This window comes from Cherax quadricarinatus, chromosome 21, assembly GCF_038502225.1.
Source record: "Cherax quadricarinatus isolate ZL_2023a chromosome 21, ASM3850222v1, whole genome shotgun sequence".
In the NCBI taxonomy this organism is placed as follows: Eukaryota; Metazoa; Arthropoda; class Malacostraca; order Decapoda; family Parastacidae; genus Cherax; species Cherax quadricarinatus.
In genome coordinates this window covers 9,655,855-9,683,733 of record NC_091312.1, presented here as the reverse complement: position 1 = coordinate 9,683,733, position 27,879 = coordinate 9,655,855, and the positions used below count along the sequence as shown (strand labels likewise).

Sequence of the window (27,879 nt, the reverse complement as noted above, 5' to 3'; positions counted from 1 at the left end):
TAATGCTTTTATTAACTCCACACCTTCTCCTAATTTTCACACTTCGAATTCTCTGCATAATATTTACACCACATATTGCCCTTAGACAGGACATCTCCACTGCCTCCAACCACCTCCTCGCTGCAGCATTTACAACCCAAGCTTCACTATACTTTCATACATTCCCTTCTTTGCCTCCACTGATAACGTGTTTTATCTCCACATATACCTCAACGCACTAATCATCTTTTTTTTCCCTCATCAATTCTATGGTTAACCTCATCTTTCATAAATCCATCCGCTGACACATCAACTCCCAAATATCTGAAAACATTCACTCCTTCTCTCCAATTTGATATCCAATTTTTCTTTATCTAAATCATTTGATACCCTCATAACCTTACTCTTATCTATGTTCACTTTCAACTTTCTACCTTTACACACACTCCTAAACTCGTCCACTAACCTTTGCAACTTTTCTTTAGAATCGCCCATAAGCACAGTATCATCAGCAAAATGTAACTCTCTCAACTCTCATTTTGTATTTGATTCCCCATAATTTAATCCCACCCCTCTCCCCAACATCCTAGCATTTACTTCTTTTACAACCCCATCTATAAATACAGTATATTAAACAACCATGGTGACGTTACACATCCCTGTCTAAGACCTACTTTTACCGGGAAGTATTCTCCCTCTCTTCTACACACCCTAACCTGAGCCTCACTATCCTCATAAAAATGTTTTACAGCATTTAGTAACTTACTACCTATTCCATATACTTGCAACATCTGCCACATTGCTCCCTTAACCACTCTATCATATGCCTTTTGTAAATCCACAAATGCAATGAAAACTTCCCTACCTTTATCTAAATACTGTTCACATATATGCTTCAATGTAAACACTTGATCTATACATACCCTATATATATATATATATATATATATATATATATATATATATATATGCAATAAGATCACAGTAAACAGGTGTGGGCTAGACCCTTTATATGCCTTCCTTTGATGCATTACTGTCATTGTTCCTTGATATTGTGAGTAGTCACGAAAGCGCTTGGAATTTCTCTGTTCTTTCACAGCGGCTGTTTTGCATATATATATATATATATATATATATATATATATATATATATATATATATATATATATATATATATATATATATATATATACATATATATATATATATACTATATATATATATACATATATATATATATACATATATATATATATATACATATATATATATATATATACATATATATATATATATAAGATCACAGTGAACAGGTGATTTCAAAATATGCAAAACAACCACTCTGAAAGAATACAGAAATTCCAAGCGCTTTCGTGACTACTCACATTATCAAGGAACTATGATAATGTGAGTAGTCACGAAAGCGCTTGGAATTTCTCTATTCTTTCAGAGTGGTTGTTTTGCATACATATATACATATATATATATATATATATATATATATATATATATATATATATATATATATATATATATATATATATACATATATATATATATATATATATATACTACCTTATATGCATTCACTAGGTTTACTCTCTGCTCTAAGAGTTGTAGCGTGCCTTTCCATAAAGCTGTTTATGGATCATGTATGTGTGTGTGTGTATGGTGTTTGTGCTTTCACCCCTTCCACACCGTTACTCACGAGGTGTACACACGCACACTGGCTGGTGACCGCAACACCGCCACGGCTCCGTGATTCCGTTCAACTTCTGAGGTGCCGGGGGAAGGAAGGGGAGGGAGGAGAATTTCTTAACATTCGTGAGGAATCGTTTGGGGTTATACAGCGCCAGAGGAATGAGACCCAATCAGGATCGATCTGATGAAGGGAAGAGCAGGTCCAACTCTTTAGATCAAGAGTCTTTCGTCAGAAAAAATTCACTGCCGTTGACGGGCGGGGAGGGAGGTGAGGGGCCCCCTAGCCGGACACAACCCATTTGTCGCGGCCTGAGAGTCCGTTGTTGTTGCCCTCCAGTCACTCCTCGCGACACCAGCGCTGAAACAGCAGCATAACTTATGCTGTCCCAGCCCAGCTGAACGTTTCTGTGTCAAAGTGTGTGGCACATGAACAGCAGAACCTATGCTGCCTCCAGCAGCTGGGCAGTATGGAAAACAGGAACGAGAGCAAAACTTAGGGTGCCCCTGTTGGGTTATTGAACTAGCTGGCTGTACCCAACAGGAAAAACAGCATCTTTAATGTTGTCCCTGCAGGGCCTATGAACGTTGCTGTGGCTGACTGTGAAGTGATGATAACATCAATGTTATGGAAGAACAATGCTATTACTAGGAAACTTCGATGATATAACGTGTAAAAGAAGGAGGGGATAACACGTGATAACTGCAGTGTGAAGGTAAGATAACGTGATAACTGCAGTGTGAAGGTAAGATAACGTGATAACTGCAGTGTGAAGGTAGGATAACGTGATAACTACAGTGTGAAGGTAGGATAAAGTGATAACTACAGTGTGAAGGTAGGATAACGTGATAACTACAGTGTGAAGGTAGGATAACGTGATAACTACAGTGTGAAGGTAGGATAACGTGATAACTGCAGTATAAAGGTAAGATAACGTGATAGCTGCAGTGTGAAGGTAGGATAACGTGATAATTACAGTGTGAAGGTAGGATAAAGTGATAACTACAGTGTGAAGGTAGATTAACGTGATAACTACAGTGTGAAGGTAGGATAACGTGATAACTGCAATGTGAAGGTAGGATAAAGTGATAACTACAGTGTGAAGGTAAGATAACGTGATAACTACAGTGTGAAGGTAGGATAACGTGATAACTACAGTGTGAAGGTGGGGTAGCATGTGATAAACATGGTGTGGCGGGATAAGTGATAACTGGCGGTGTAATTAGTAATGACCGTGAAGTAGATGTGGAATAACAAGTGATAACTGGTTGCGTATAATTGTGTAGAGGTGAGATAACAAGTGATAACTATGATCTTCTTATGTAGAGACTACAAGCAAGTGGTAACTGTTGTGTGGAAATAGATAGCAAGTGATAATTGTGGTGTAGAAACAGAATAGCAAGTGATAACTGGTGTAGAAATAGGATAGAAATGATAACTGTGGTGTGGAATTAGGATATAAAGTGTTTACTGTGGTGTAGAGATAAGATAGCAAGTAATAATTGTAGTACAAAAATAGGATAACGAGTGATAACTGTGATGTGAAGGTGGGATAACTGTGATGTGTTGAATTAATACGTAATAACAGGTGTGTATAAGTAACATTACAAGGTATAACTGCTGTGGTGCGGAAGGCGGAAAAATACATGTAAATTACCTGCAAAATACCATCTGATAACTCCCGACGCGTGACAAACGATAACTTTTAAAATTGTTATATAGTACAGTGTTGGAGATGGGACAGTTGACATCATACCCTGTTGTACCCATAATGAATGTGCAATATTTTGTGAAGGGAATCAGGGAAACCGGTTAGCAGGATTTGGGTCTTGGAAGTCGTGATACATGAGTGAAGTACATGCAGGATGTTTCGTCAATGTAACAGCAACTTGTACATCCTACAACTTAGCCTCGACTTCCAAACTGCTTCAGACTATTTATATTTTACCTCTAAATGTTTTTAATAATTATATATTTATGACGTTATTCAACTCTTTATAGAGGGACTGTAATTGCTTAGGTCATGCGTTGACAATAATTACTGTTTCACCGTCTTCATCCTGTTGGAAAATGAGTGTTCTCTACCTAGAGAAGTAACGGAATCTTTTGACACTGGGCGGAGTGCCGCATGACGAAGGTAACCTGGCAAGTCTCCTTATGCATAATGCCTCTGTTCACCTAGCAGTAAATAGGAAGCTAGGTGTTTATTGACTGTTGTGGGATGCATCCTGGGAGGTGTTAGTATTCCTTAGATGCTGTAGGGCTCTGAAATAAGCTGAGGCAAGAAAACAGCTCTTAGCCTGTAAACTCAACGCATGAAAAAAAACTTCTAGCACCTATAGTGCGGCACTGGATTTGTCATTTAGGATTTTCTTGAGACTTTCTGCACCGAGCTCGATCTTATATTTGTGATGAGACTCACTGAATCATGTGCTTAGTTGTGACATAACACTTCACAAATAGGACGCCTTCAAATAACCTTTTTATTAGTCATGGAGAAGGATTAAATAGGACGCCTTCAAATAACCTTTTTATTAGTCATGGAGAAGGATTAAACACTTTGGGGGTAGGTCATACGTCGCCTAGGGCCATAGGGAACAGGACGTAATCCAGCTTGATCTAAGAAAGGGAAGGCAGGTCCAGGTCCGAGTCTTTCACCATTATCAAGGTGCCCCTGTTGAAGGACTTCAAGAAAAACTACAATAACACCGATAACAACAATAATAATAATTATAATAATAATAATAAATAAATAATAAATTTTAATTCAAACGCATATCTATTTGTTAAAGAGATGCATTTGTATTATATAGACAGTATATATATATATATATATATATATATATATATATATATATATATATATATATATATATATATATATATATATATATATATATATATATATATATATATATTCCCTTTATCTATATACAATATTCATTTAATGTGTGTGGTCATATGTTGACAGTGTCTGACACTCAGGCATACCTGGGCAGGTTGCACATCACCTGTGGCAGGTGGCTCATAACGGCGTCGATGACCCACAGGTTGGGACACCTGATAATATACAATAAAATAATCAAAACTAAGAATAAAAAATGCTAATGTATTTATCAGTTACAGAGAGAACAACACTGAAGACGCCTCTGCAGTATAGCCTACATCTCATTATCGCCAAGTCTCTTGTACATCGACGAACTCAAGTTCCACCTGAAGCTTCACTTTTCAGTTGTGCTCCTGAGTCTTGCTGGAGTATCATGGATACCACCTCCACCCTTCTCACCTGCCTCCTCATTATAATTGGTATTACTGGTAATGTGTGTGTGTGTGTGTGTGTGTGTGTGTGTGTGTGTGTGTGTGTGTGTGTGTGTGTGTGTGTGTGTGTGTGTGTGTGTGTGTGTGTGTATGTGTGTGTGTGTGTATGTGTGTGTGTGTGTTAGTGTGTGTGCGTTTGTGTACTCACCTATTTGTACTCACCTATTTGTGGTTGCAGGGGTCGAGTCATAGCTCCTGGCCCCGCCTCTTCACTGATTGCTACTAGGTCCTCTCTCTCCCTGCTACATGAGCTTTATCATACCTCGCCTTAAAACTATGTATGGTTCCCGCCTCCACTACTTCACTTTCTAGACTATTCCATGACTTGACTACTCTATGACTGAAGAAATACTTCCTAACATCCCTTCGATTCATCTGAGTCTTCAACTTCCAATTGTGACCTCTTGTGTCTGTGTCCCATCTCTGGAACATCCTGTCTTTGTCCACCTTGTCTATTACGCGCAGTATTTTATATGTCGTTATCATGTCTCCCCTGACCCTCCTGGCCTCCAGTGTCGTCAGGCCGATTTCCCTCAACCTTTCTTCGTAGGACAATCCCCGTAGCTCTGGGACTAGTCTTGTTGCAAACCTTTGCACTTTCTCTAATTTCTTGATGTGCTTGACTAGGTGTGGATTCCAAACTGGTGCTGCATACTCCAGTATGGGCCTGACGTAAATGGTATACAGGGTCTTGAACGACTCCTTACTGAGGTATCGGAACGCTATCCGTAGGTTTGCCAGGCGCCCGTATGCTGCAGCAGTTATCTGATTTATGTGCGCCTCAGGAGATATGCTCGGTGTTATACTCACCCCCAGATCTTTTTCCTTGAGTGAGGTTTGCAGTCTTTGGCCATCTAAACTATATTGTGTCCGCGGTCTTCTTTGCCCTTCCCCAATCTTCATGACTTTGCATTTGGCAGGGTTAAACTCAAGGAGCCAGTTGCTGGACCAGGCTTGCAGCCTGTCCAGGTCTCTTTGTAGTCCTGCCTGATCCTCATCCGATTTGATTCTTCTCATTAACTTCACATCATCTGCAAACAAGGACACTTCTGAGTCTATCCCTTCCGTTATGTCGTTCACATATACCAAGAACAGCACAGGTCCTAGGACTGACCCCTGTGGAACCCCGCTTGTCACAAGCGCCCACTCTGACACCTCGTCACGTACCATGACTCGTTGTTGCCTCCCTGTCAGGTATTCTCTGATCCATTGCAGTGCCTTTCCTGTTATGTGTGCCTGATCTTCTAGCTTTTTCAGTAACCTCTTATGAGGAACTGTGTCGAAGGCCTTTTTGCAGTCCAAAAAAATGCAGTCGATCCACCCCTCTCTCTCTTGTCTTACTTCTGTCACCTTGTCATAAAACTCTAGTAGGTTTGTGACACAGGATTTTCCTTCCCTGAAACCATGCTGGTTGTCAATTATACACTTGTTTCTTTCCAGGTGCTCCACCACTCTCCTCCTGATGATCTTCTCCATGACCTTGCATACTATACACGTTAGTGATACAGGTCTGTAGTTTAGTGCCTCATGTCTGTCTCCCTTTTTAAAAATTGGGACTACATTTGCCATCTTCCATACCTCAGGGAGTTGCCCAGTTTCAAATGATGTGTTGAAGATCTTTGTTAATGGCACACACAATATCTCTGCTCCCTCTTTAAGGACCCACGGAGAGATGTTGTCTGGTCCCACCGCCTTTGAGGTGTCAAGTTTGCATAGCAGCTTCTTCACTTCCTCCTTGGTTATATGTACCTCATCCAGCACTTGCTGGTGTACCCCCCTGTTCTGATTTCCTGGAGTCCTACTGGTTTCCACTGTAAATACTTCTTTAAATCTCGTGTTGAGCTCCTGACATACCTCTCGGTCGTTGCTTGTGAATTCCCCATCACCCTTCCTCAGTCTGATTACCTGGTCCTTGACTGTTGTTTTCCTCCTGATGTGGCTGTACAACAGCTTCGGGTCAGTCTTGACTTTCGATGCTATGTCATTTTCATATTGTCGCTGAGCCTCCCTTCTTATCTGTGCATATTCATTTCTGGCTCTTCGGCTAATCTCTTTATTTTCCTGAGTTCTCTGTCTTCTGTACCTTTTCCATTCTCTAGTACACCTAGTTTTTGCCTCCCTACACCTTTGGGTGAACCAAGGACTCGTTCTGTTCTTCCCATTATTCCTGTTTCCCTTGGGAACAAACCTCTCCTCTGCCTCCTTGCATTTTGTTGCCACATAGTCCATCATTTCTTGTACTGGTTTTCCTGTCAGTTCCCTCTCCCACTGAATGTTTTGAAGGAAGTTCCTCATGCCTGAGTAGTTCCCCCTTTTGTAGTTTGGTTTTTCCCATCCTATTCCTGCTCTCTCCACTTGGAGCTCAACTATGTAGTCGAAGCACAGAACCACATGATCACTAGCTCCCAGGGGCCTTTCATACAAGATATCCTCGATGTCTGAACTACTCAAGGTGAATACAAGGTCCAGTCTTGCTGGTTCATCTTCTCCTCTCTCTCTGGTAGTGTCTCTAACATGTTGATGCATGAGGTTTTCCAGTACTACATCCATCATCTTGGCTCTCCATGTTTCGGAACCCCCATGGGGCTCCAGGTTTTCCCAGTCAATCTCCTTGTGATTGAAATCACCCATAACTAGTAACTTTGCTCCCCCCACGTGTGCTCTCCTGGCCACCTCGGCTAGTGTGTCGACCATGGCTCTGTTGCTCTCATCGTATTCTTCTCTTGGTCTCCTGCAGTTCTGTGGTGGGTTGTACATTACTGCAATTATCACCTTATGTCCCTCAGACTGGATTGTTCCTACTAAGTAGTCCCTTTCACCCGTGCCATCCATTCCTTCCATTTTCTCAAAACCCCACTGGCTTTTAATGAGCAGTGCAACTCCTCCTCCCCCTCTCCTCCCTCTGTCTTTCCTGAAGATTTGATATCCGGGTGGAAAGATTGAATCTGTTATTATTCTGGTGAGTTTTGTTTCTGTGAGTGCTATTATGTCTGGGGATGTCTCCTTGATTCTTTCGTGCCACTCCTCATACTTATTTGTTATTCCATCTGCATTTGTATACCATACCTTCAACTTCTTTTCTAAGACTGTGGTCTGGGAGGTGTATTGGGGTTGGGGAAGTGGGAGACCTGATAAGGAAGTATGGGTGGTTGCTGTGGGGGTGGAGTTTGTAATGTAGTGGGTGGGGGCATTGGATATGGCATAGGTGTTGTGGTTTAGAGTGTTTGGCTGCACTGGGGTTGACCTGGTTGGGAGGCTTCTATAGGAAGCTGTGAGGGAGGTTGTATTTGATCTTCTTCCTGTGTCTGGGATCTCCTGTCTGTCTTCTCCATCCCCTCTCTTTCCTCCTTTCGCCTTTGTACCATCTCTCTCAGTTTCCGCCTTTCGTCTTGTGTTCTGTCGCGGTCGAGATACACCTTCCTGTATCCCGGCATGTCCCTTAATCGTGCTTTTTCCTGCAGTATCCTGTTCCGAGTCGATTCTGCCTTGAAGGTCACTTTCACTGGCCGGTTTCTTTTTTTTACAAACCCCCCTATTCTCCGAAAATTTTCCAGCTGGGTCATGTCTTCTCCGATTACTTTCATGATGCTTTCAATTGCTTTTTTTCCCCTTGTTTTCTTGCTTCATATGTTTCCCCTTCAACTTCCTGTAGCCCATACACAAAGACTGACCTCACCCTTTCATTCTCCCACTGCATATCCCTGTGTATCCCCTCATTCAATTTGATTTCCTCCATTGCAGCTTTCCTTTCTTCAGTTTCACTAGCTACTGTACATGGGCTCAGTGGCCTGTCATTTTCCCATCTCGGCTTTCCCTGGGCTCTGTTGTGGTCTTTTAGGGCCTCCACATATAGCTTAGCTCTTTCATTTACTACAGTCTCCACTGATAGAGCTTCTACATGCAGTTTTGCTCCTCCTTTCCCTACAGTCCCCTTATTTGTGGCTGAGGTAGCGGTCTCTGTTGTCAATCCCATAATGTTCTTTAGTTCTTTAGGCTGTTTCAGATTTTCCAGTTCCTCTTCTAAACTCTGTATCCTGGCCTCTGCTGCTTTGACTTTCACCTCCTACTTCCTGCTTTCCATGTCTATCCTCTCTTCCATTCTCATGCTAAGTTCTTCTAGTTTCTTTTCCCATTCTTGTTCCCTTTTTGTGAGCTCTGCTGCCCAATCTTCCTTTGCAGTTTCCTCCTCCTGTCCCTTGGGTTTTCTTGTTGCTCTCTGGCAACCCATTTTTGTTTTATCCTGATTGCCTCAGAGTGGGAAACCTATGTAATTCTGTATGTTAGGTTAGTATTGTATATGTCAGAGTGTGGGGGGGGAGGTAGAGGAGGAACTGTGGCTATATGGGAGAGTAGTGGGGAGGGGGAGTGGGAAGGAGAGTGAAGCAAGTGGGTAAGTGGGTGAGGGAGAGGTGGGGAGGGGGAGGGTGAAAGAGGGAGGGGAGGGATCAGGTGAAGGAGTGAGATGTCGGTGGGGGAGGGGGGGAGTGTATGTGTGAGTCTGGCAATATGTGTGTGTGTGTTGTGGGTTGCGTGTGTGTGGGGAGGGGTGGGGGTGGGGGGTGGGGGGGGTGGATGTGTGGGGGTGTGTGGGTGGGTGTGGGGGTGTGTGGGTGTGTGGGTGTGTGTGGGTGTGGGTGTGGGTGTGTGTGGGTGGGTGTGTGGGTGGGTGTGTGGGTGGGTGTGTGGGTGGGTGTGTGGGTGTGTGTGTGGGTGGGTGTGTGGGTGGGTGTGTGGGTGGGTGTGTGTGGGTGTGTGTGGGTGTGTGTGAGTGTGTGTGGGTGTGTGGGTGTGTGTGGGTGTGTGTGGGTGTGTGTGGGTGTGTGGGTGTGTGTGGGTGTGTGTGGGTGTGTGGGTGTGGGTGTGTGTGGGTGTGTGGGTGTGCGTGTGCACACTAGGCTACGCTACTCTTTTGAAGATTATAAAAAAAATTTCCCAATCAATTCCTTATTAATATGCACTAATATATACTATATAATATTAATTGCGTACACTTGTGTTTGTGTGTGTGTGTGTTTACTAGCTTGTCGTTCTTTGAAAAAGAGGGGGGGGGGGGGGGCCTCACGTTAACACTATTTGTTATAAATAAATAAATAACAAAAAGGCACAATACCGTGACTGGAACGATACACAAATAACCCGCACATAAAAGACAGAAGCTTACGACGACGTTTCGGTCCGACTTGGACCACTGACAAAGTCACAAAGTGTGACTTTGTCAATGGTCCAAGTCGGACCGAAACGTCGTCGTAAGCTTCTGTCTTTTATGTGCGGGTTATTTGTGTACTATTTGTTATTGTTGTTGTTTCACCCGTACTCTCCCGGCCCAGATCTCCGCACACTACGCTACTTTACTTTTTGAAGATTATAGGATTATTTTTTCTCACTCAATTCCTTATTAATATATACTGTTTATTATAACAATAATTACGGGTGCACACGTGTGTTTGTATGTGCGTATTTGTTTACTAGCTTGTCCCTCAGAAAAACGGGGGGGGGGTCACTAGGCTACACAACTCTTCTGGAGTTTACCTGGCGATATTTAGATAATTTACTAACCACTATCTATCTCCTGGTACTGAAATAGGGAGAGAGAGATGGTATAGCATACAACCAGCAGGGCGAGACACTTGAGACTTTAGACACTAACCAAAATTAACCACAAATAGGCAAGTGATGTCGTCTGCACAACAATGGAGGTTCCTGCTGGTCGTCTATCAACTCCTTCAATTTTCTAACTCCTTCAGGAACTTTATCATGCATTCAAGTTTTTATTTTCTTTTTCTTTTAAGACTTGGTATTCCCTCTTTATTCTTTAGTACAGTATTATGGTCATAACAAGTCTGATGATGTTAGCTACCTTCACAACACCAACAGCTGGGGATTGACTAATTTTTTCTTACTTTCAGTATTTACTTAATCACTCTTTTATGACCTTATCACTACACTGCTGTTATAATCAACCAACATATGTATTTGTTAATATTTCAGATCACACCGTTAACCCAATTAACTGTTTGGATATTTTGTCAACACTGCGGCCAGTAGCCTCATCAGCTGACTGCTACCCTCCCTCACTCAAATTTCATTCAAATTTAAATTGTAAAATTCTTGATCCTATCACATTATTCGCACTCTTGAAAGCTATTACAGTCTTGTAGGTATGTTCACTGATTCACTCACGTACGATGACCGCTAATAATATCTTAGGACAGCCACTAGAACGCTAAATCCTGGGAGCACTATTTAGCGATACTGCTTCACGTGTGTGTGTGTGTGTGTGTGTGTGTACTCACCTATTTGTACTTACCTATTTGTGGTTGCAGGAGTCGAGTCACAGCTCCTGGCCCCGCCTCTTCGCTGATTGCTATTAGGTCCTCTCTCTCCCTGCCCCATGAGCTCTATCATACCTCGCCTTAAAACTATGTATGGTTCCCGCCTCCACTACGTCACTTTCTAGGCTATTCCACGGCCTGACTACTCTATGACTGAAGAAATACTTCCTAACATCCCTTTGATTCATCTGAGTCTTCAACTTCCAATTGTGACCTCTTGTGTCTGTGTCTCTTCTCTGGAACATCCCGTCTTTGTCCACCTTGTCTATTCCGCGCAGTATTTTATATGTCGTTATCATGTCTCCCCTGACCCTCCTGTCCTCCAGTGTCGTCAGGCCGATTTCCCTCAACCTTTCTTCGTAGGACAATCCCCGTAGCTCTGGGACTAGTCTTGTTGCAAACCTTTGCACTTTCTCTAATTTCTTGACGTGCTTGACTAGGTGTGGGTTCCAAACTGGTGCTGCATACTCCAGTATGGGCCTGACGTAAATGGTATACAGAGTCTTAAAAGAATCCTTACTGAGGTATCGGAACGCTATCCGTAGGTTTGCCAGGCGCCCGTATGCTGCAGCAGTTATCTGAATGATGTGCGCCTCAGGAGATATGCTCGGTGTTATACTCACCCCCAGGTCTTTTTCCTTGAGTGAGGTTTGCAGTCTTTGGCCATCTAAACTATATTGTGCCTGCGGTCTTCTTTGCCCTTCCCCAATCTTCATGACTTTGCATTTGGTAGGGTTAAATTCAAGGAGCCAGTTGCTGGACCAGGCTTGTAGCCTGTCCAGGTCTCTTTGTAGTCCTGCCTGATCCTCATCCGATTTGATTCTTCTCATTAACTTCGCATCATCTGCAAACAAGGACACTTCTGAGTCTATCCCTTCCGTTATGTCGTTCACATATACCAAGAACAGCACAGGCCCTAGGACTGACCCCTGTGGAACCCCGCTTGTGTGTGTATGTGTGTGTGTGTGTGTGTGTTAATTGTGTATTCGTGTAAGTGACTGTACACGCCTGCATATACAAATGTGATTTCACCTATTTTCTAAGTTAAACTCCAGCTCTTTAACGCGTTTCTTTGCATCAACTGATCTAAATTAGTTCTGTCATTTCTGCTTTTAAATGCATGTGCACTACTTGGTCAGCTTTCGCGACGTCGTTTTCTTAAGTGATTCCAATTTTACCACTGTAGGGAATTTTTAGGGCTTCTAAATTGGTTCAAAAGTCAACTTTTTTGAGGATTCTAATCTCTGTTCCCTGAATCTGACTCAAGCTTGAAAGGACCAATTTAAATGGCAACTTGTGTTCTGATCCAGGCTAAAAGCTGAGCGCTTTATTTAAGGTCAAGGGACTCTTCAGCATCTTTCAAATTCTCCACTTAATCTGTCCAATTGCAGCCCCGAGGCCTAGCTTCCCAGATCTCCCAAAACCACAGGATAATAGATAGTTACTGCTGTAACAGCAGTAACTATCTATTATCAACAGCAACAGCAGCAACAATACTACTAATAATAACAACAACAACAACAACAGAAGTAGCAGTAGTAGTAGTGGAAGAGGAAATAAAAGTAGTGGTCGAAGTAGTAGTAGTGCATCATTGTAGAGTGGTAAAGAGGTGCAACATCTGAGAATGTATTCGAGAGACGTTTCGCCCATGCCTATGTGACCACTACTGCTACCATCTCTTTGGTTCCCATATATAAGTCTCCCTCTTCATGCCTCTGTATTAGATTGATAAGGCCCTTGATGGACGAAACATCTCTTAAACAAAGATACCCAGTTGTTTCACAGAGGAGACGGTGAGAGGTGTCAGTCACCAGCCCAGAGCCGTGAGTAAAGAAAGTCGAGAGAAGTTGTCCTCAAATATGTTTATGTGCATCCTATGATTATATCTGGTGCTGGTTCTCCTACATCCTCCTTTGTCCAAGGGACAGTTGACTGTAGTCATGAGGGTAGTGTCATTTATATTGGGTTGCTCTAAGTTATGGTACAGCTCGTCTGATAACTGGATTTTGATGCAGTGGTTGGATGGGGTAGTCGTCTTTTACCAATGATTTGGGTCCATTTTGATTAAGTTATTAACGTTTTATATCATCTTAGGTTCTACATTGTTGCCGGAAGTTTTGCTAGGCCATTCCGGAAGACCTCGTTAATTTATACTAAGTACAAAGATGAGTAGTAAATCTTGCGTGTTACCCTACATAATACAAGTAGAGAAGTCAGTACTGGTAACTAACAAACTTGTAGTGAAAATTCTGTAACTAAAAATTATGTAAAATAAATTGCTACTTAAAAACCTCGTTATCAGAGTAGTGTCACTTTTGTTTTTATATAGACAAAACAAAATTCTTGTGTGGTATACTGTACACAAAATTTGCAATTATGTTTGATTACCTACTTACCAATTCAGTTATTTTGCAATTGATGAATATTGAACACTAATCTCCTTCTGAATTCAGTTAACATAAATGATTGTCTTATTGCTTCGTTTATTCTCTAATCTAAAGCAAAGGAAGATAAGAACATTTATTTAAATTTACTTACCATTAATGTTTCTTTGATGCGAGGTGTGACGATGTTGGGGAGGGCCATGCAGATCTACCAGGGCGATGAGTGCCTGGCCAGGTGTGCCGTGGCTAGGCAATACACCCCCGTGTGTGGCACAGACTACATCACCTACACTAATCCATCCTCGCTCCTCTGTTGGAAGAAATGTAGAGACCCAAGTAAGAACAGTATCTCATATGTTGTTATCATGTCCCCCCTATCCTTCCTGTCCTCCAGTTTCGTCAGGTCGATTTCCCTTAACCTCTCCTCGTAAGGCATGCCCCTTAGCTCCGGGACTAGTCTTGTTGCAAGCCTTTGCACACTCTTTCTAATTTCTTGACACGTTTGACCAGGTGTGGGTTCCAAATTGGTGCTGCATGCTTCAATATAGGTCTGACGTACACGGTGTACAGAGTCTTGAAGGATTCCCTACTGAGGTGTCGGAACGCTATTCTTAGGTTTGTCAGAAACAGCACCGGTCCCCGGACTGACCCCTGTGGAACTCTGCTTGTCACAGGCGCCCACTCTGACACCTCGACGTGCCCCATGATTCGTTGTTGCCTTCCTGTCATGTATTCTCTGATCCATAGCAGTGCCTTTCCTTGTACACCTGCCTGATCCTCTAGCTTTTCACTATTCTCTTGTGCAGAACTGTGTCGAAAGCCTTCTTGCATTCCAAGAAATTGCAGTTTACCCACCTCTCTCTCTCTCTCTCTCTCTCTCTCTCTCTCTCTCTCTCTCTCTCTCTCTCTCTCTCTCTCTCTCTCTCTCTCTCTCTCTCTATCTCTATCTCTCTTTCTCTCTCTCTTTTCTTACTGCCGTCATCTTGTCGTAAAACTCCAATAGATTTGTGACACAGTATTTCCCTTCCCTGAAACCGTGTTGGTTGTCGTGAATAAGCTCATTTTTTTCTAGGCGCTCCATCACTCTTCTCCTGATAATCTTCTCCATAACCTTGCATACTATACATGTCAGGGACACTGGTCTATAGTTTAATGGGACTACATTTATTGTTTTCCACACCTCAGGTAGGCGCCCTGTTTCGATAGATGTGCTGAAAAATTCTTGTTAGTGGCACACAGCGCCTCTGCTCCCTCTCTCAGGACCCACGGAGAGATGTTGTCCGGTCCTTTCGCCTTAGAGGTATCTAGTTCTCATAGCAGCCTCTTCACCTCCTCCTCCTCCTCCATTGTGTGTATTGTGTCCAGCAGTTGTTGGTGTACCCCACCACTTCGGCTTTCTGGAGTCCTCTCTATCTCCACTGTAAATACTTCTTTAAATCTCATGTGTACTCACCTAGTTGTGGTTGCAGGGGTCGATTCACAGCTCCTGGCCCCGGTGTGTGGGTGTGTGTGTGTGTCTAAAATTGCAGATGTTTAACAAGGTCGACAAGAAAGTGGCTGCAGAAGAAGGGAAACAAGAAGCTAGACGTCACACATGAGCATAATTCAATGTGCATTTCAGGCCACAAGAAAAGGGTGAAACAAAAATAATTAATCTTCGCTTTACGGTCAAAGTGAAGTCACCCTGAGAAAATATCATGTTAACTTATAAGTAGCCAAATAACAGGACAAGTTGGAAATATAAACACATATGCAGTATAATGTGATCCTTTATTGACAACGTTTCACCCACACAGTGGGCTTTTTCAAGTGGGTGAAACGTTGTCAATAAAGGATCACATTATACTGCATATGTGTTTATATTTCCACTGTGTCGGTATTTGATACCATTTATTTCCAACAGGACAAGTTAAAATAAGACAAGATACTTACACTTGCCAAGTAAGACAGTAGACGAAGGCTAGTTGGTTAATGAGATTTAATAAGATATCGACTACATTAGGGTCATTCAGGCTGCATCTAACCTGCTCGCCACCAGTCATTTGGGTAAACACTGTAAGATAAGATAAGATTTTGTTCGAATTTTTAACCCTGGAGCCACCCAGGATAACCCAAGAAAGTCAGTGTGTCATCGAGGACTGTCTAACTTATTTCCAATCTTGTCCAGGATGCGAAGTACACCCAGGTACCTATTTGCTGCTAGGTGAACAGGACAACAGGTGTAAGGAAACGCGTCGAAATGTTTCCACCCGCCGGGAATCAAACCCGGGCCCTCTGTGTGTGAAGCGAGAGCGTTAGCCAAGCCACCGGGCCACTGTATGTACACTGAGAGACATACCTCTCGGCTTATATATCTTTGTTGTATGTGAAGTGACATACCTCTTGGCTTAGAAGTAAACAAAAACACTATGAAAAAAAGATATAGTTTCTTGGGTAACAGAAAGGGAAACAAAGAAAACTCATTTCTCCTGACACCAGGTCTTGCTGTTATGACTGCCCACTGTTTACTCTGAAATAATCGTATCAAAATGAATTCGTTTTTAAATTAGAGATACAATATTTTTTTACTAAATTCCTAGACACTAGCGGGTCGGATAGAATTCCTTGGCAGACTGTTAACGGCTGTGGGTCGTATTTTGTTCACCGCTGCCTAACACAAATGTGTAATGTTTTTGTCCCGTATTTATAGGTAGCAAAATAAGTGAATATTTGAGCTTGATAAATAAGATGTGAAATGAACCTAATATATTGTTAGAGTTAGTCTTTTGCACTCTGCTGATGAAACAATGTTTTTTGGAAGATTCAGACAAGTGTAAAAAGAACACAGAAAAGAGCATAGTAAAGAGAGTAAAAAGAATGCTAGGAAATGAAACGTTGGATGTCAGAGTGCAAGCAAATAGTGTGAAGAAAGTTAATGTATTTAAATATTTGGAAATGGATGAGTAGGCCGATGGGTGATGTTAATCACAGAATAGATGTGGCAAAGAAAGAAGCTTGTTAACAGAGGAAAAAATAGGTGTGTCAGAATTTTTTATAGGTGCAAGTTATAATCTATGGATGTTGGTGAGAGGGCGAGGTTTAAGGTTCTGGAAGTTTCATGTCCGATGTCAATGTATCATGTGAATATTTTGCAGAGAATGAGGCTTAAAGTAATTAGAAGATGGTGTGATAGTATGAACGATATCATTCAATGGGTAGACGAGGAGTGTTGAGATGGCTTCATCATAATGACTGGAGCAATGTAGGTGGATTAAGGTGTATAATTCTGGAATGATTGGGAGGAACTGTAGGGGACGTCTAAGGAAGAAATGGAATAATGATGTTAAGAAGACCTGGAGAAGTAGGAGCTAGAACATTTAAACAGCATGAATGAGCATGTTTGATCAGAGCTATGTAGACAAGTGACTTTTTTTTTATATTTGACGTGCTCTGGGGGTGTGAGAATGATAATATCTATGAAGACTTTCAGAGGAAACGTGGTTAGCTGGATTAGTATTAATGAGGTTACATATATCAGGTGAAAAGTAAAGGAGGGCTAAGATGAAGTGAACAAGAAGGTAAGGGAATAAGGTACTTTTGGGGCAGTCTTTTCGAAATGAAAGACTAATACATAAACTTTGGTTGGATTATTACAGTTATTGGGCAAATTGTATTTAGAGCGTGCGGAGAATGTGACGTGGGGCACTGAACACCAGACTAAGTTTCTCTGCCCTGTTCGACCTTGTTCCTCCAGTAGTAATCGAATGTACTAATTTGGATATTTTATTCAGGTGAAGCTTCAAAATGAACTGATGTATTACACAACTATTAGCTTGCAAAAGAAAAAAAAGATAAAAGTTTTTTATTAATCTTCCAATGTTAATGTAAAAAAATGCATGCATCCGTTCTTTTGCAGAGTAGTTGTGTGTAAATAGGTGTAGTATACTCCATTACATTTCACTGGTACAAGACTGTTCTATGTTACGGAGAGTTTATAGCAAATACTGTTCTCTTGTATATTCTCTGGCTGACGCAAGTCACTAACTATGAAACCGCTCATCCAGCAAATTGTATATATAAATACTTTCTCCGCAGACCTGAGCGTGGCGCACTTCTCTACCTGCGTCGACTGGATTACTGGAAACGTCAAGCTATGAGATGACCAACATTATTGCTTCAGTGACTGTATTACTAGCAACGTCAAGCTATGAGATGACCATTATTATTGCTTCAGTGACTGTATTACTACCAACGTCAAGCTATAAGATGACCATCATTATTGCTTCAGTGACTGTATTACTAGCAACGTCAAGCTATGAGATGACCAACATTATTGCTTCAGTGACTGTATTACTACCAACGTCAAGCTATAAGATGACCATCATTATTGCTTCAGTGACTATTACTAGCAACATTAAGCTATGAGATGACCATTATTATTGCTTCAGTGACTATTACTAGCAACATTAAGCTATGAGATGACCATTATTATTGCTTCAGTGACTATTACTAGCAACGTCAAGCTATGAGATGACCATTATTATTGCTTCAGTGACTATTACTAGCAACATTAAGCTATGAGATGACCATTATTATTGCTTCAGTGACTATTACTAGCAACGTCAAGCTATTAGATGTCCAACATTATTGCTTCAGTGACTGTATTACTGGTAACGTCAAGCTATGAGATGACCATCATTATTGCTTCAGTGACTATTACTAGCAACGTCAAGCTATGAGATGACCATTATTATTGCTTCAGTAACTATTACTAGCAACGTCAAGCTATGAGATGACCAACATTATTGCTTCAGTGATTGTACTACTAGCAACGTCAAGCTATGAGGTGTCTATCATTATTGCTTTAGTGACTGAATCATTAGACACATCAAGCTATGGAACGATTTTCACTGTTGTTGCATTGTCTGGATCACCATTAACAAATTTTTACTCACCTCACAATAATTTTTTCTTGATCTTAACTGCTACTCAAAACCCCTTTTTATCACGCTCCCTTTTTAAAGCTAAAGATTGGTTTAGAACGGTTTGATAGGATTAGGCTATATTATGTAAATTTTAACAATATTTAATTAGGTTGGTAAGTTAGTTTAGTTAGAAACTAAAGAAGGAACACCTAAATTTTTTCTAACCAAAGTGGCAAATGAAAGACACTGGTTGCAGTCGAGCCCTTTACTAGGACGTTTATCCACTGATGGGCTTTGTGATCTGAGGGCTAAGAAAGGAGTCGTAATCGGATTTTTTTTTCTACGGGCACTCAAGAGTCAGCAACGACTAATTCCTGAATGATGACCGAAATTATACAGAGAAATGATTCTTCAACCTCAGATTTCCTCAAAACACAATCCTCCATTGCAAGCGGAAATGTGACATGATACACCACATCGCCGGGAACCAGAACAACAGCATTAAGAGACACATGTACCCGACAGGGGTCACAGGCAACACATTTTTTTTCCTGCTACAGAAATCCAACATAAACGTCGCAGTGGTCACAACTAAGACCATACGAAACTTTACGAGGACCTCAAAGGTACGGAGGTTTACAATATTTCTTGCTGAGGATGCGACCTAGTCTGCATCGATAAAACGGTTAACAGCCTGCCTATTCGTCTACAGAAACACAAATAAGCATGAAGGTTAGGTTAGGTAAGGTTCGTCAGGAAACAGGACAAATGTTTCCTGACGCGGGTCTTAGTCAGATGATGACTTGCCTTTGGAGCTTTTGGTCATCTGACCGAGGCCTTCCGCTGGCTTACCGGTCCACCCCTTTAAAAATTATGGTCATTTATAACCAGTGTTACCTTTATTTAATAAGCATGAAGAATGAATAACATCAGTAAAGCGTGTATACTCGTGCAGTAATATAACTTTCATTCTCATATAATAGCATGGAACAGAACCAGATTATTGTTCCAAAAGAAAGTAAACACTAAGAATAGATGCTTGGTATAATTTTCAATAAAACTTACAAAGCAATCTAAGTAAAATAGTATCATCTTCACTTGAACAATCCCTGTAGTACGAATAGTTTTAGAACAAACAAAATGTATCATGAGCCTACCGACTCATCATAGATTTTGTTGTACCAATAAAGGGCTTCACTGCATCTAAATGTTCTGTATAATCCTACGGGTTTAGCGCTCCCCATGATTATAATAGTACTAATCACAGCATATATAAGAGTTAAGGTGAGGTGCTTAAAGATATGGATCTTCCTTAACATTCGTCAATATACTTTATATACATCCTGCAGAGCATCATTGAAATTTGGTAATTATCACTAAATATTATGGAAAATAAGACTCATGGATTGAAATTCGTATATATATCTATACGAATGGTAGGACTTTTAAGCTTAATGTATGATGAAAACCAATAAATACCTACTTTTATACACTACTATTCGAACATCCCAAAAAATAAGAAATGAAGAATGTGTTTTCCCAGTCTCACATCCGTCAAACTCTCGAATACTTTAATGTGAGAATTGTTTTCAAAAAATCATAATACGGAAAAAAAACTGACAAAGAGGCCTATGAAAGTTTAACTAGAATGTCTTTAAACAGTTGTTTCAAAAGTTTTTAACTACACATATAGAACAAATTGGAAAACATCTTGAAACCACACTAAAAATAATATAAATATGCTATAGCTACAGGACAGGAATTCATCAGGACACGTTTGTGTCACTACCACCAGTCTATCTTCCGAAAAGTCAAGATGGACACTGCTGTTGTAACCATCAAAACCACACAGACACTAGAGCACCACTGCCTGCAGGGGTTATAGCATTCCGTGTGTGGGGATGGACGTAATAAGATTTACATAGGTGAGACAGTGTAACTTTCAGACTCGCCTACAGGAACACATATATTTCCAACATGGATGATACACTCCTGCATCTTGATACACTCCTACATCATAAAACACTCCTACATCATGATACACTTCTACATCATGATACACTCCTACATCATAAAACACTCCTACATCATGATACACTTCTACATCATGATACACTCCTACATCATGATACACACCTTCATCATAATACACTCCAGCATCATGATACACTCCAGCATCATGATACACTCCTACATCATAAAACACTCCTACATCATGATACACTTCTACATCATGATACACTCCTACATCATGATACACTCCTCCATCATGATACACTCCTACATCATGATACACACCTTCATCATAATACACTCCAGCATCATGATACACTCCAGCATCATGATACACTCCTACATCATGAAACACTCCTCCATCATGATACACTCCTACATCATGATACACTCCTCCATCATGATACACTCCTACATCATGATACACTCAAGCATCATGATACACTCCTACATCATGATACACTCCTCCATCATGATACACTCCTACATCATGAAACACTCCTCCATCATGATACACTCCTACATCATGATACACTCCTACATCATGATACACTCCTACGTGATACACTCCTACATCATGATACACTCCTACATCATGATACACTCCTACATCATGATACACTCCTACATCATGAAACACTCCTCCATCATGATACACTCCTACATCATGATACACTCCTACATCATGATACACTCCTACATCATGATACACTCCTACATCATGAAACACTCCTCCATCATGATACACTCCTACATCATGATACACTCCTACATCATGATACACTCCTACATCATGATACACTCCTACATCATGATACACTCCTACATCATGATACACTCCTACATCATGATACACTCCTACATCATGAAACACTCCTCCATCATGATACACTCCTACATCATGATACACTCCTACATCATGATACACTCCTACATCATGATACACTCCTACATCATGATACACTCCTACATCATGATACACTCCTACATCATGAAACACTCCTCCATCATGATACACTCCTACATCATGATACACTCCTACATCATGATACACTCCTACATCATGAAACACTCCTCCATCATGATACACTCCTACATCATGATACACTCCTACATCATGATACACTCCTACATCATGATACACTCCTACATCATGAAACACTCCTCCATCATGATACACTCCTACATCATGATACACTCCTACATCATGATACACTCCTACGTGATACACTCCTACATCATGATACACTCCTACATCATGATACACTCCTACATCATGATACACTCCTACATCATGAAACACTCCTCCATCATGATACACTCCTACATCATGATACACTCCTACATCATGATACACTCCTACATCATGATACACTCCTACATCATGAAACACTCCTCCATCATGATACACTCCTACATCATGATACACTCCTACATCATGATACACTCCTACATCATGATACACTCCTACATCATGATACACTCCTACATCATGATACACTCCTACATCATGATACACTCCTACATCATGAAACACTCCTCCATCATGATACACTCCTACATCATGATACACTCCTACATCATGATACACTCCTACATCATGATACACTCCTACATCATGAAACACTCCTCCATCATGATACACTCCTACATCATGATACACTCCTACATCATGATACACTCCTACATCATGAAACACTCCTCCATCATGATACACTCCTACATCATGATACACTCCTACATCATGATACACTCCTACATCATGATACACTCCTACATCATGAAACACTCCTCCATCATGATACACTCCTACATCATGATACACTCCTACATCATGATACACTCCTACATCATGATACACTCCTACATCATGAAACACTCCTCCATCATGATACACTCCTACATCATGATACACTCCTACATCATGATACACTCCTACATCATGAAACACTCCTCCATCATGATACACTCCTACATCATGATACACTCCTACATCATGATACACTCCTACATCATGATACACTCCTACATCATGAAACACTCCTCCATCATGATACACTCCTACATCATGATACACTCCTACATCATGATACACTCCTACGTGATACACTCCTACATCATGATACACTCCTACATCATGATACACTCCTACATCATGATACACTCCTACATCATGAAACACTCCTCCATCATGATACACTCCTACATCATGATACACTCCTACATCATGATACACTCCTACATCATGATACACTCCTACATCATGAAACACTCCTCCATCATGATACACTCCTACATCATGATACACTCCTACATCATGATACACTCCTACATCATGATACACTCCTACATCATGATACACTCCTACATCATGATACACTCCTACATCATGATACACTCCTACATCATGATACACTCCTACATCATGAAACACTCCTCCATCATGATACACTCCTACATCATGATACACTCCTACATCATGATACACTCCTACATCATGATACACTCCTACATCATGATACACTCCTACATCATGATACACTCCTACATCATGAAACACTCCTCCATCATGATACACTCCTACATCATGATACACTCCTACATCATGATACACTCCTACATCATGATACACTCCTACATCATGATACACTCCTACATCATGATACACTCCTACATCATGATACACTCCTACATCATGATACACTCCTACATCATGATACACTCCTACATCATGATACACTCCTACATCATGATACACTCCTACGTGATACACTCCTACATCATGATACACTCCTACATCATGATACACTCCTACATCATGAAACACTCCTCCATCATGATACACTCCTACATCATGATACACTCCTACATCATGATACACTCCTACATCATGATACACTCCTACATCATGATACACTCCTACATCATGAAACACTCCTCCATCATGATACACTCCTACATCATGATACACTCCTACGTGATACACTCCTACATCATGATACACTCCTACATCATGATACACTCCTACATCATGATACACTCCTACATCGTGATACACTCCTACATCATGATACGCTCCTACATCATGATACACTCCTACATCATGATACACTCCTACATCATGATACACTCCTACATCATGATACACTCCTACATCATGATACACTCCTACATCATGATACACTCCTACATCGTGATACACTCCTACATCATGATACACTCCTACATCATGATACACTCCTACATCATGATACGCTCCTACATCATGATACACTCATGCATCATGATACACTCATACATCATGAAACACTCCTACATCATGATACACTCCTACATCATGATACACTCCTACATCATGATGCAATCCTACACCATGATACACCCCTACATCATGATACACTCTTACATCATGATACGCTCCTACATCATGATACACTCCTGCATCATGATACACTCCTACATCATGAAACACTCCTACATCATGATACACTCCTACATCATGATACACGCCTACATCATGATACACTCCTACATCATGATACACGCCTACATCATGATACACGCCTACATCATGATACACTCCTACATCATTATACAATCCTACACCATGATACACTCCTACATCATGATACACTCCTACATCATGATACACTCCTACATCATGATACACTCCTACATCATGATACACTCCTACATCGTGATACACTCCTACATCATGAACACTCCTACATCATGATACATTCATGCATCATGATACACTCCTACACCATGATACACTCTTGCATCATGATGCACTCCTACATCATGACATACTCCTACATCATGATACACTCCTGCATCATGATACACTCTTGCATCATGATGCACTCCTACATCATGATATACTCCTACATTATGATACACTCCTACATCATGATACACTCTTGCATCATGATGCACTCCTACATCATGATATACTCCTACATTATGATACACTCCTGCATCATGATACACTCTTGCATCATGATACACTCTAACATAATGATACACTCATGCATCATGATGCACTCCTACATCATGATACACTCCTACATCATGATACACTCCTATATCATTATACACTCCTACATGATACACTCCTACATCATGATACACTCCTACATCATGATTCACTCTTGCATCATGATGCACTCCTACATCATGATACACTCCTACATCATGATTCACTCTTGCATCATGATGCACTCCTACATCATGATACACTCCTACATCATGATTCACTCTTGCATCATGATGCACTCCTACATCATGATACACTCCTACATCATGATTCACTCTTGCATCATGATGCACTCCTACATCATGATACACTCCTACATCATGATTCACTCCTACATCATGAAACAGTCCTACATCATGATACACTCCTACATCATGATACACTCATACATCATGATACACTCCTACATCATGATACACTCCTACATCATGGTACAATCCTACACCATGATACAAGCCTACATCATGATACACTCCTACATCGTGATACACTACTACATCATGATACACTCCTTCATCACGATACACTCATGCATCATGATACACTCCTACACCATGACACACTCCTACATATTGATACACTCCTACATCATGATACACTCTTGCATCATGATGCACTCCTACATCATGATATACTCCTACATTATGATACACTCCTGCATCATGATACACTCTTGCATCATGATACACTCCAACATAATGATACACTCATGCATCATGATGCACGCCTGCATCATGATACACTCCTACATCACAATACACTCCTACATCATGATACACTCCAGCATCATGATACACTCCTACATCATGATACACCCCTACATCATGATACACTTCAGCATCATGATACACTCCAGCATCATGATACACTCCTACGTCATGATACACTCCTACATCATGATACACTCCTACTTCATGATACACTCCTATATCATGATACGCTCCTACATCATGATACCCTCCTGCATTATTATACACTTCTACATCACGATACACTCCTACATCATGATACACTCCAGCATCATGATACACTCCTACATCATGATACACTCCAACATCATGATACACTCTTACATCATGATACACTCGTACATCATGATACACTCCTACATCATGATAAACTCCTTCATCATGATACACTCCTACATCATGATACACTCCTGCATCATGTTACACTCCTACATCATGATACACTCCTGTATCATGATACACTCCTACATCATGATACACTCCTGTATCATGATACACTCCTACATCATGATACACTCCTACATCATGATACACTCCTACATCATGATACACTCCTGTATCATGATGCACTCCTTCATTACGATACACACCTGCATCATGATACACACCTACATCATGATACACTCCAGCATCATGATGCCTTTCAGTAGAAGTTTTATTGTTTTATTGAAATTGCTGTTAACGGTTTCTAGGGGATTTTTCCTAAGTTTAGAATAGGTTTCAGTATCATCTAAGAGATTTCTCATTTTTTCTTGGTAATCATTTTCTTTCATAATTACTATTGCATTTATTTTGTCTGCTTTAGTAAGGCGCAAATTTTTATTGTTATTAAGTGTATCATAAGACTTAAAGAATCTTTGAGGGCAATTGGGAATGTTTGGTTTTAACATAGAGCTATATACCATTCCTTTACTAATATTAATTTCATCAGAGGATAAATCAGAAAAATTTTCAAAGTTACAAAAGGCTTTTGCAATTTCAACATTATTAAGTTTTTTTGAAGTTGCAAAACTTAGGCCAAAACCTAGAGCAGCAGTTGTATGTTTGTCTAAAATTTCATCTGATAAGTTAATTACAAAATTGTTATTAGCATGCTTTGTCCAATCACTATTTTCAATTAAAATGTCTAATTTTCTTTGTAGTTTGCTCTTGAGTTCATTACAAATTCTTCTGAGTTTATTATAGCAATGATCCAACATACTGTGTTTCCATTCTGATGGAATGGCCTGATTAAAAGAGCATTTTTTGTTTCTTAATATTTTGAATGCTTCCTTCTCCTGTATTTTAGTTATTTCAATATGTTTCTGAAGAATAATTCTCATAAAATCATCAAAAGGACGATCTCTCATGTCAAGGAGTCTATTGGGTAAAAGAGACTTGGGCAGAACTTGTTCATTTAAACAATTTTTTAAAAAATTAAGTCGAATTTTTAACTTGTGGGACTTGATCAGTGCAGAAGAAAACTGTGAAACAAAAGATATATGATTAGGAAAGCTTATCGAGAACATTCTGAAGAGTCGTGTGGTATCCATTAATGCAATAAGATCACAGTAAACAGGTGATTTCAGAATATGCAAAACAACCACTCTGAAAGAATAGAGAAATTCCAAGCGCTTTCGTGACTACTCACATTATCAAGGAACTATGAAAGTAAAGCATCCAAGGAAGCTATATAAGGGGTCTGGCCAGCACCTCACTATCAGATCCCACAACGGTTAAAACACCTGACGCGCGCCGATCCAACTTGGATAGGTCCTATGCACAACTCACCCACAAACTATTCTACCCAAGAAAATTTAAAAATTATTATTTGTCCAGTGTATTATTAAATTCTTCCCAAATTCTATTAATTATAAATGGATCTAATTTATATAAACCAAAGGAAATATTCATATTATTGTCAAAACTGCTTTTTATGAAACAAGATTCAATTATATTCCTGTCGACCATGGACTTGCTTGATACTACTTTCTCAACTTTTTGAAAATCAATTGGATGGTTAAAATCTCTTACATGAATAAATAGAGCATTGGAATCTTGTCCAGTTCTAATGCTATATTTATGTTGTTTTAATCTTAGTTCGAGACTTTTTCCAGTTTGACCGTAATAAACTTTATCGCAAATTTTACAAGGAATCTTATAGACACATCCATCAGCATTTTGGGGGGAATTCTTTATCAAAAGTTTTTTTACTGTATCAAGATTTTTGAATACAACTTTAACATTAAAAGTCTTAAGAAGAGAAGGCATATCAACCAAGTTTTCATGATAAGGGAGAACCAACATATTTTTAGTTGAATAAGGCTGGTTGTCCCTTTTTGGATTGTAAAAAGTATTTCTAGCAACTTTAAAAGATTTATCAATTACATTTCTTGGGTATTTTAAATCATTACCTATTTCATAAATTTTGGATATTTCCTCATCTATGAACTCAGGACTACAAATTCGTAAAGCTCTCAAAA

General features: G+C 40.3%; 1 protein-coding gene across 2 annotated transcripts; it reads left to right on the top strand.

The window, feature by feature from the left end:
* Positions 1 to 1,703: 1,703 nt before the first annotated feature.
* Positions 1,704 to 26,667, top strand: LOC128689079 (uncharacterized). 2 transcript variants are annotated; one of them, XR_008407110.2, is made up of 2 exons: positions 1,704 to 2,393; positions 4,799 to 4,942. XR_008407110.2 is itself a non-coding variant. In XM_070087205.1 (2 exons), exon 2 carries the CDS (start codon positions 20,598 to 20,600, stop codon positions 24,363 to 24,365), a length of 3,768 nt encoding a protein of 1,255 aa, XP_069943306.1. In that variant the 5' UTR covers positions 1,704 to 2,393; positions 17,787 to 20,597; the 3' UTR covers positions 24,366 to 26,667. The 2 variants fall into 2 exon arrangements, 1 of the variants encoding a protein (XP_069943306.1); XM_070087205.1 differs by lacking the exon at positions 4,799 to 4,942 and adding an exon at positions 17,787 to 26,667.
* The last annotated feature ends 1,212 nt before the right edge of the window (positions 26,668 to 27,879 follow it).

What these genes read in the sequence shown, in the direction of transcription:
- LOC128689079 (XM_070087205.1), top strand. Translation starts at nt 20,598, where the DNA reads ATGATACACTCCTGCATCTTGATACACTCCTACATCATAAAACACTCC.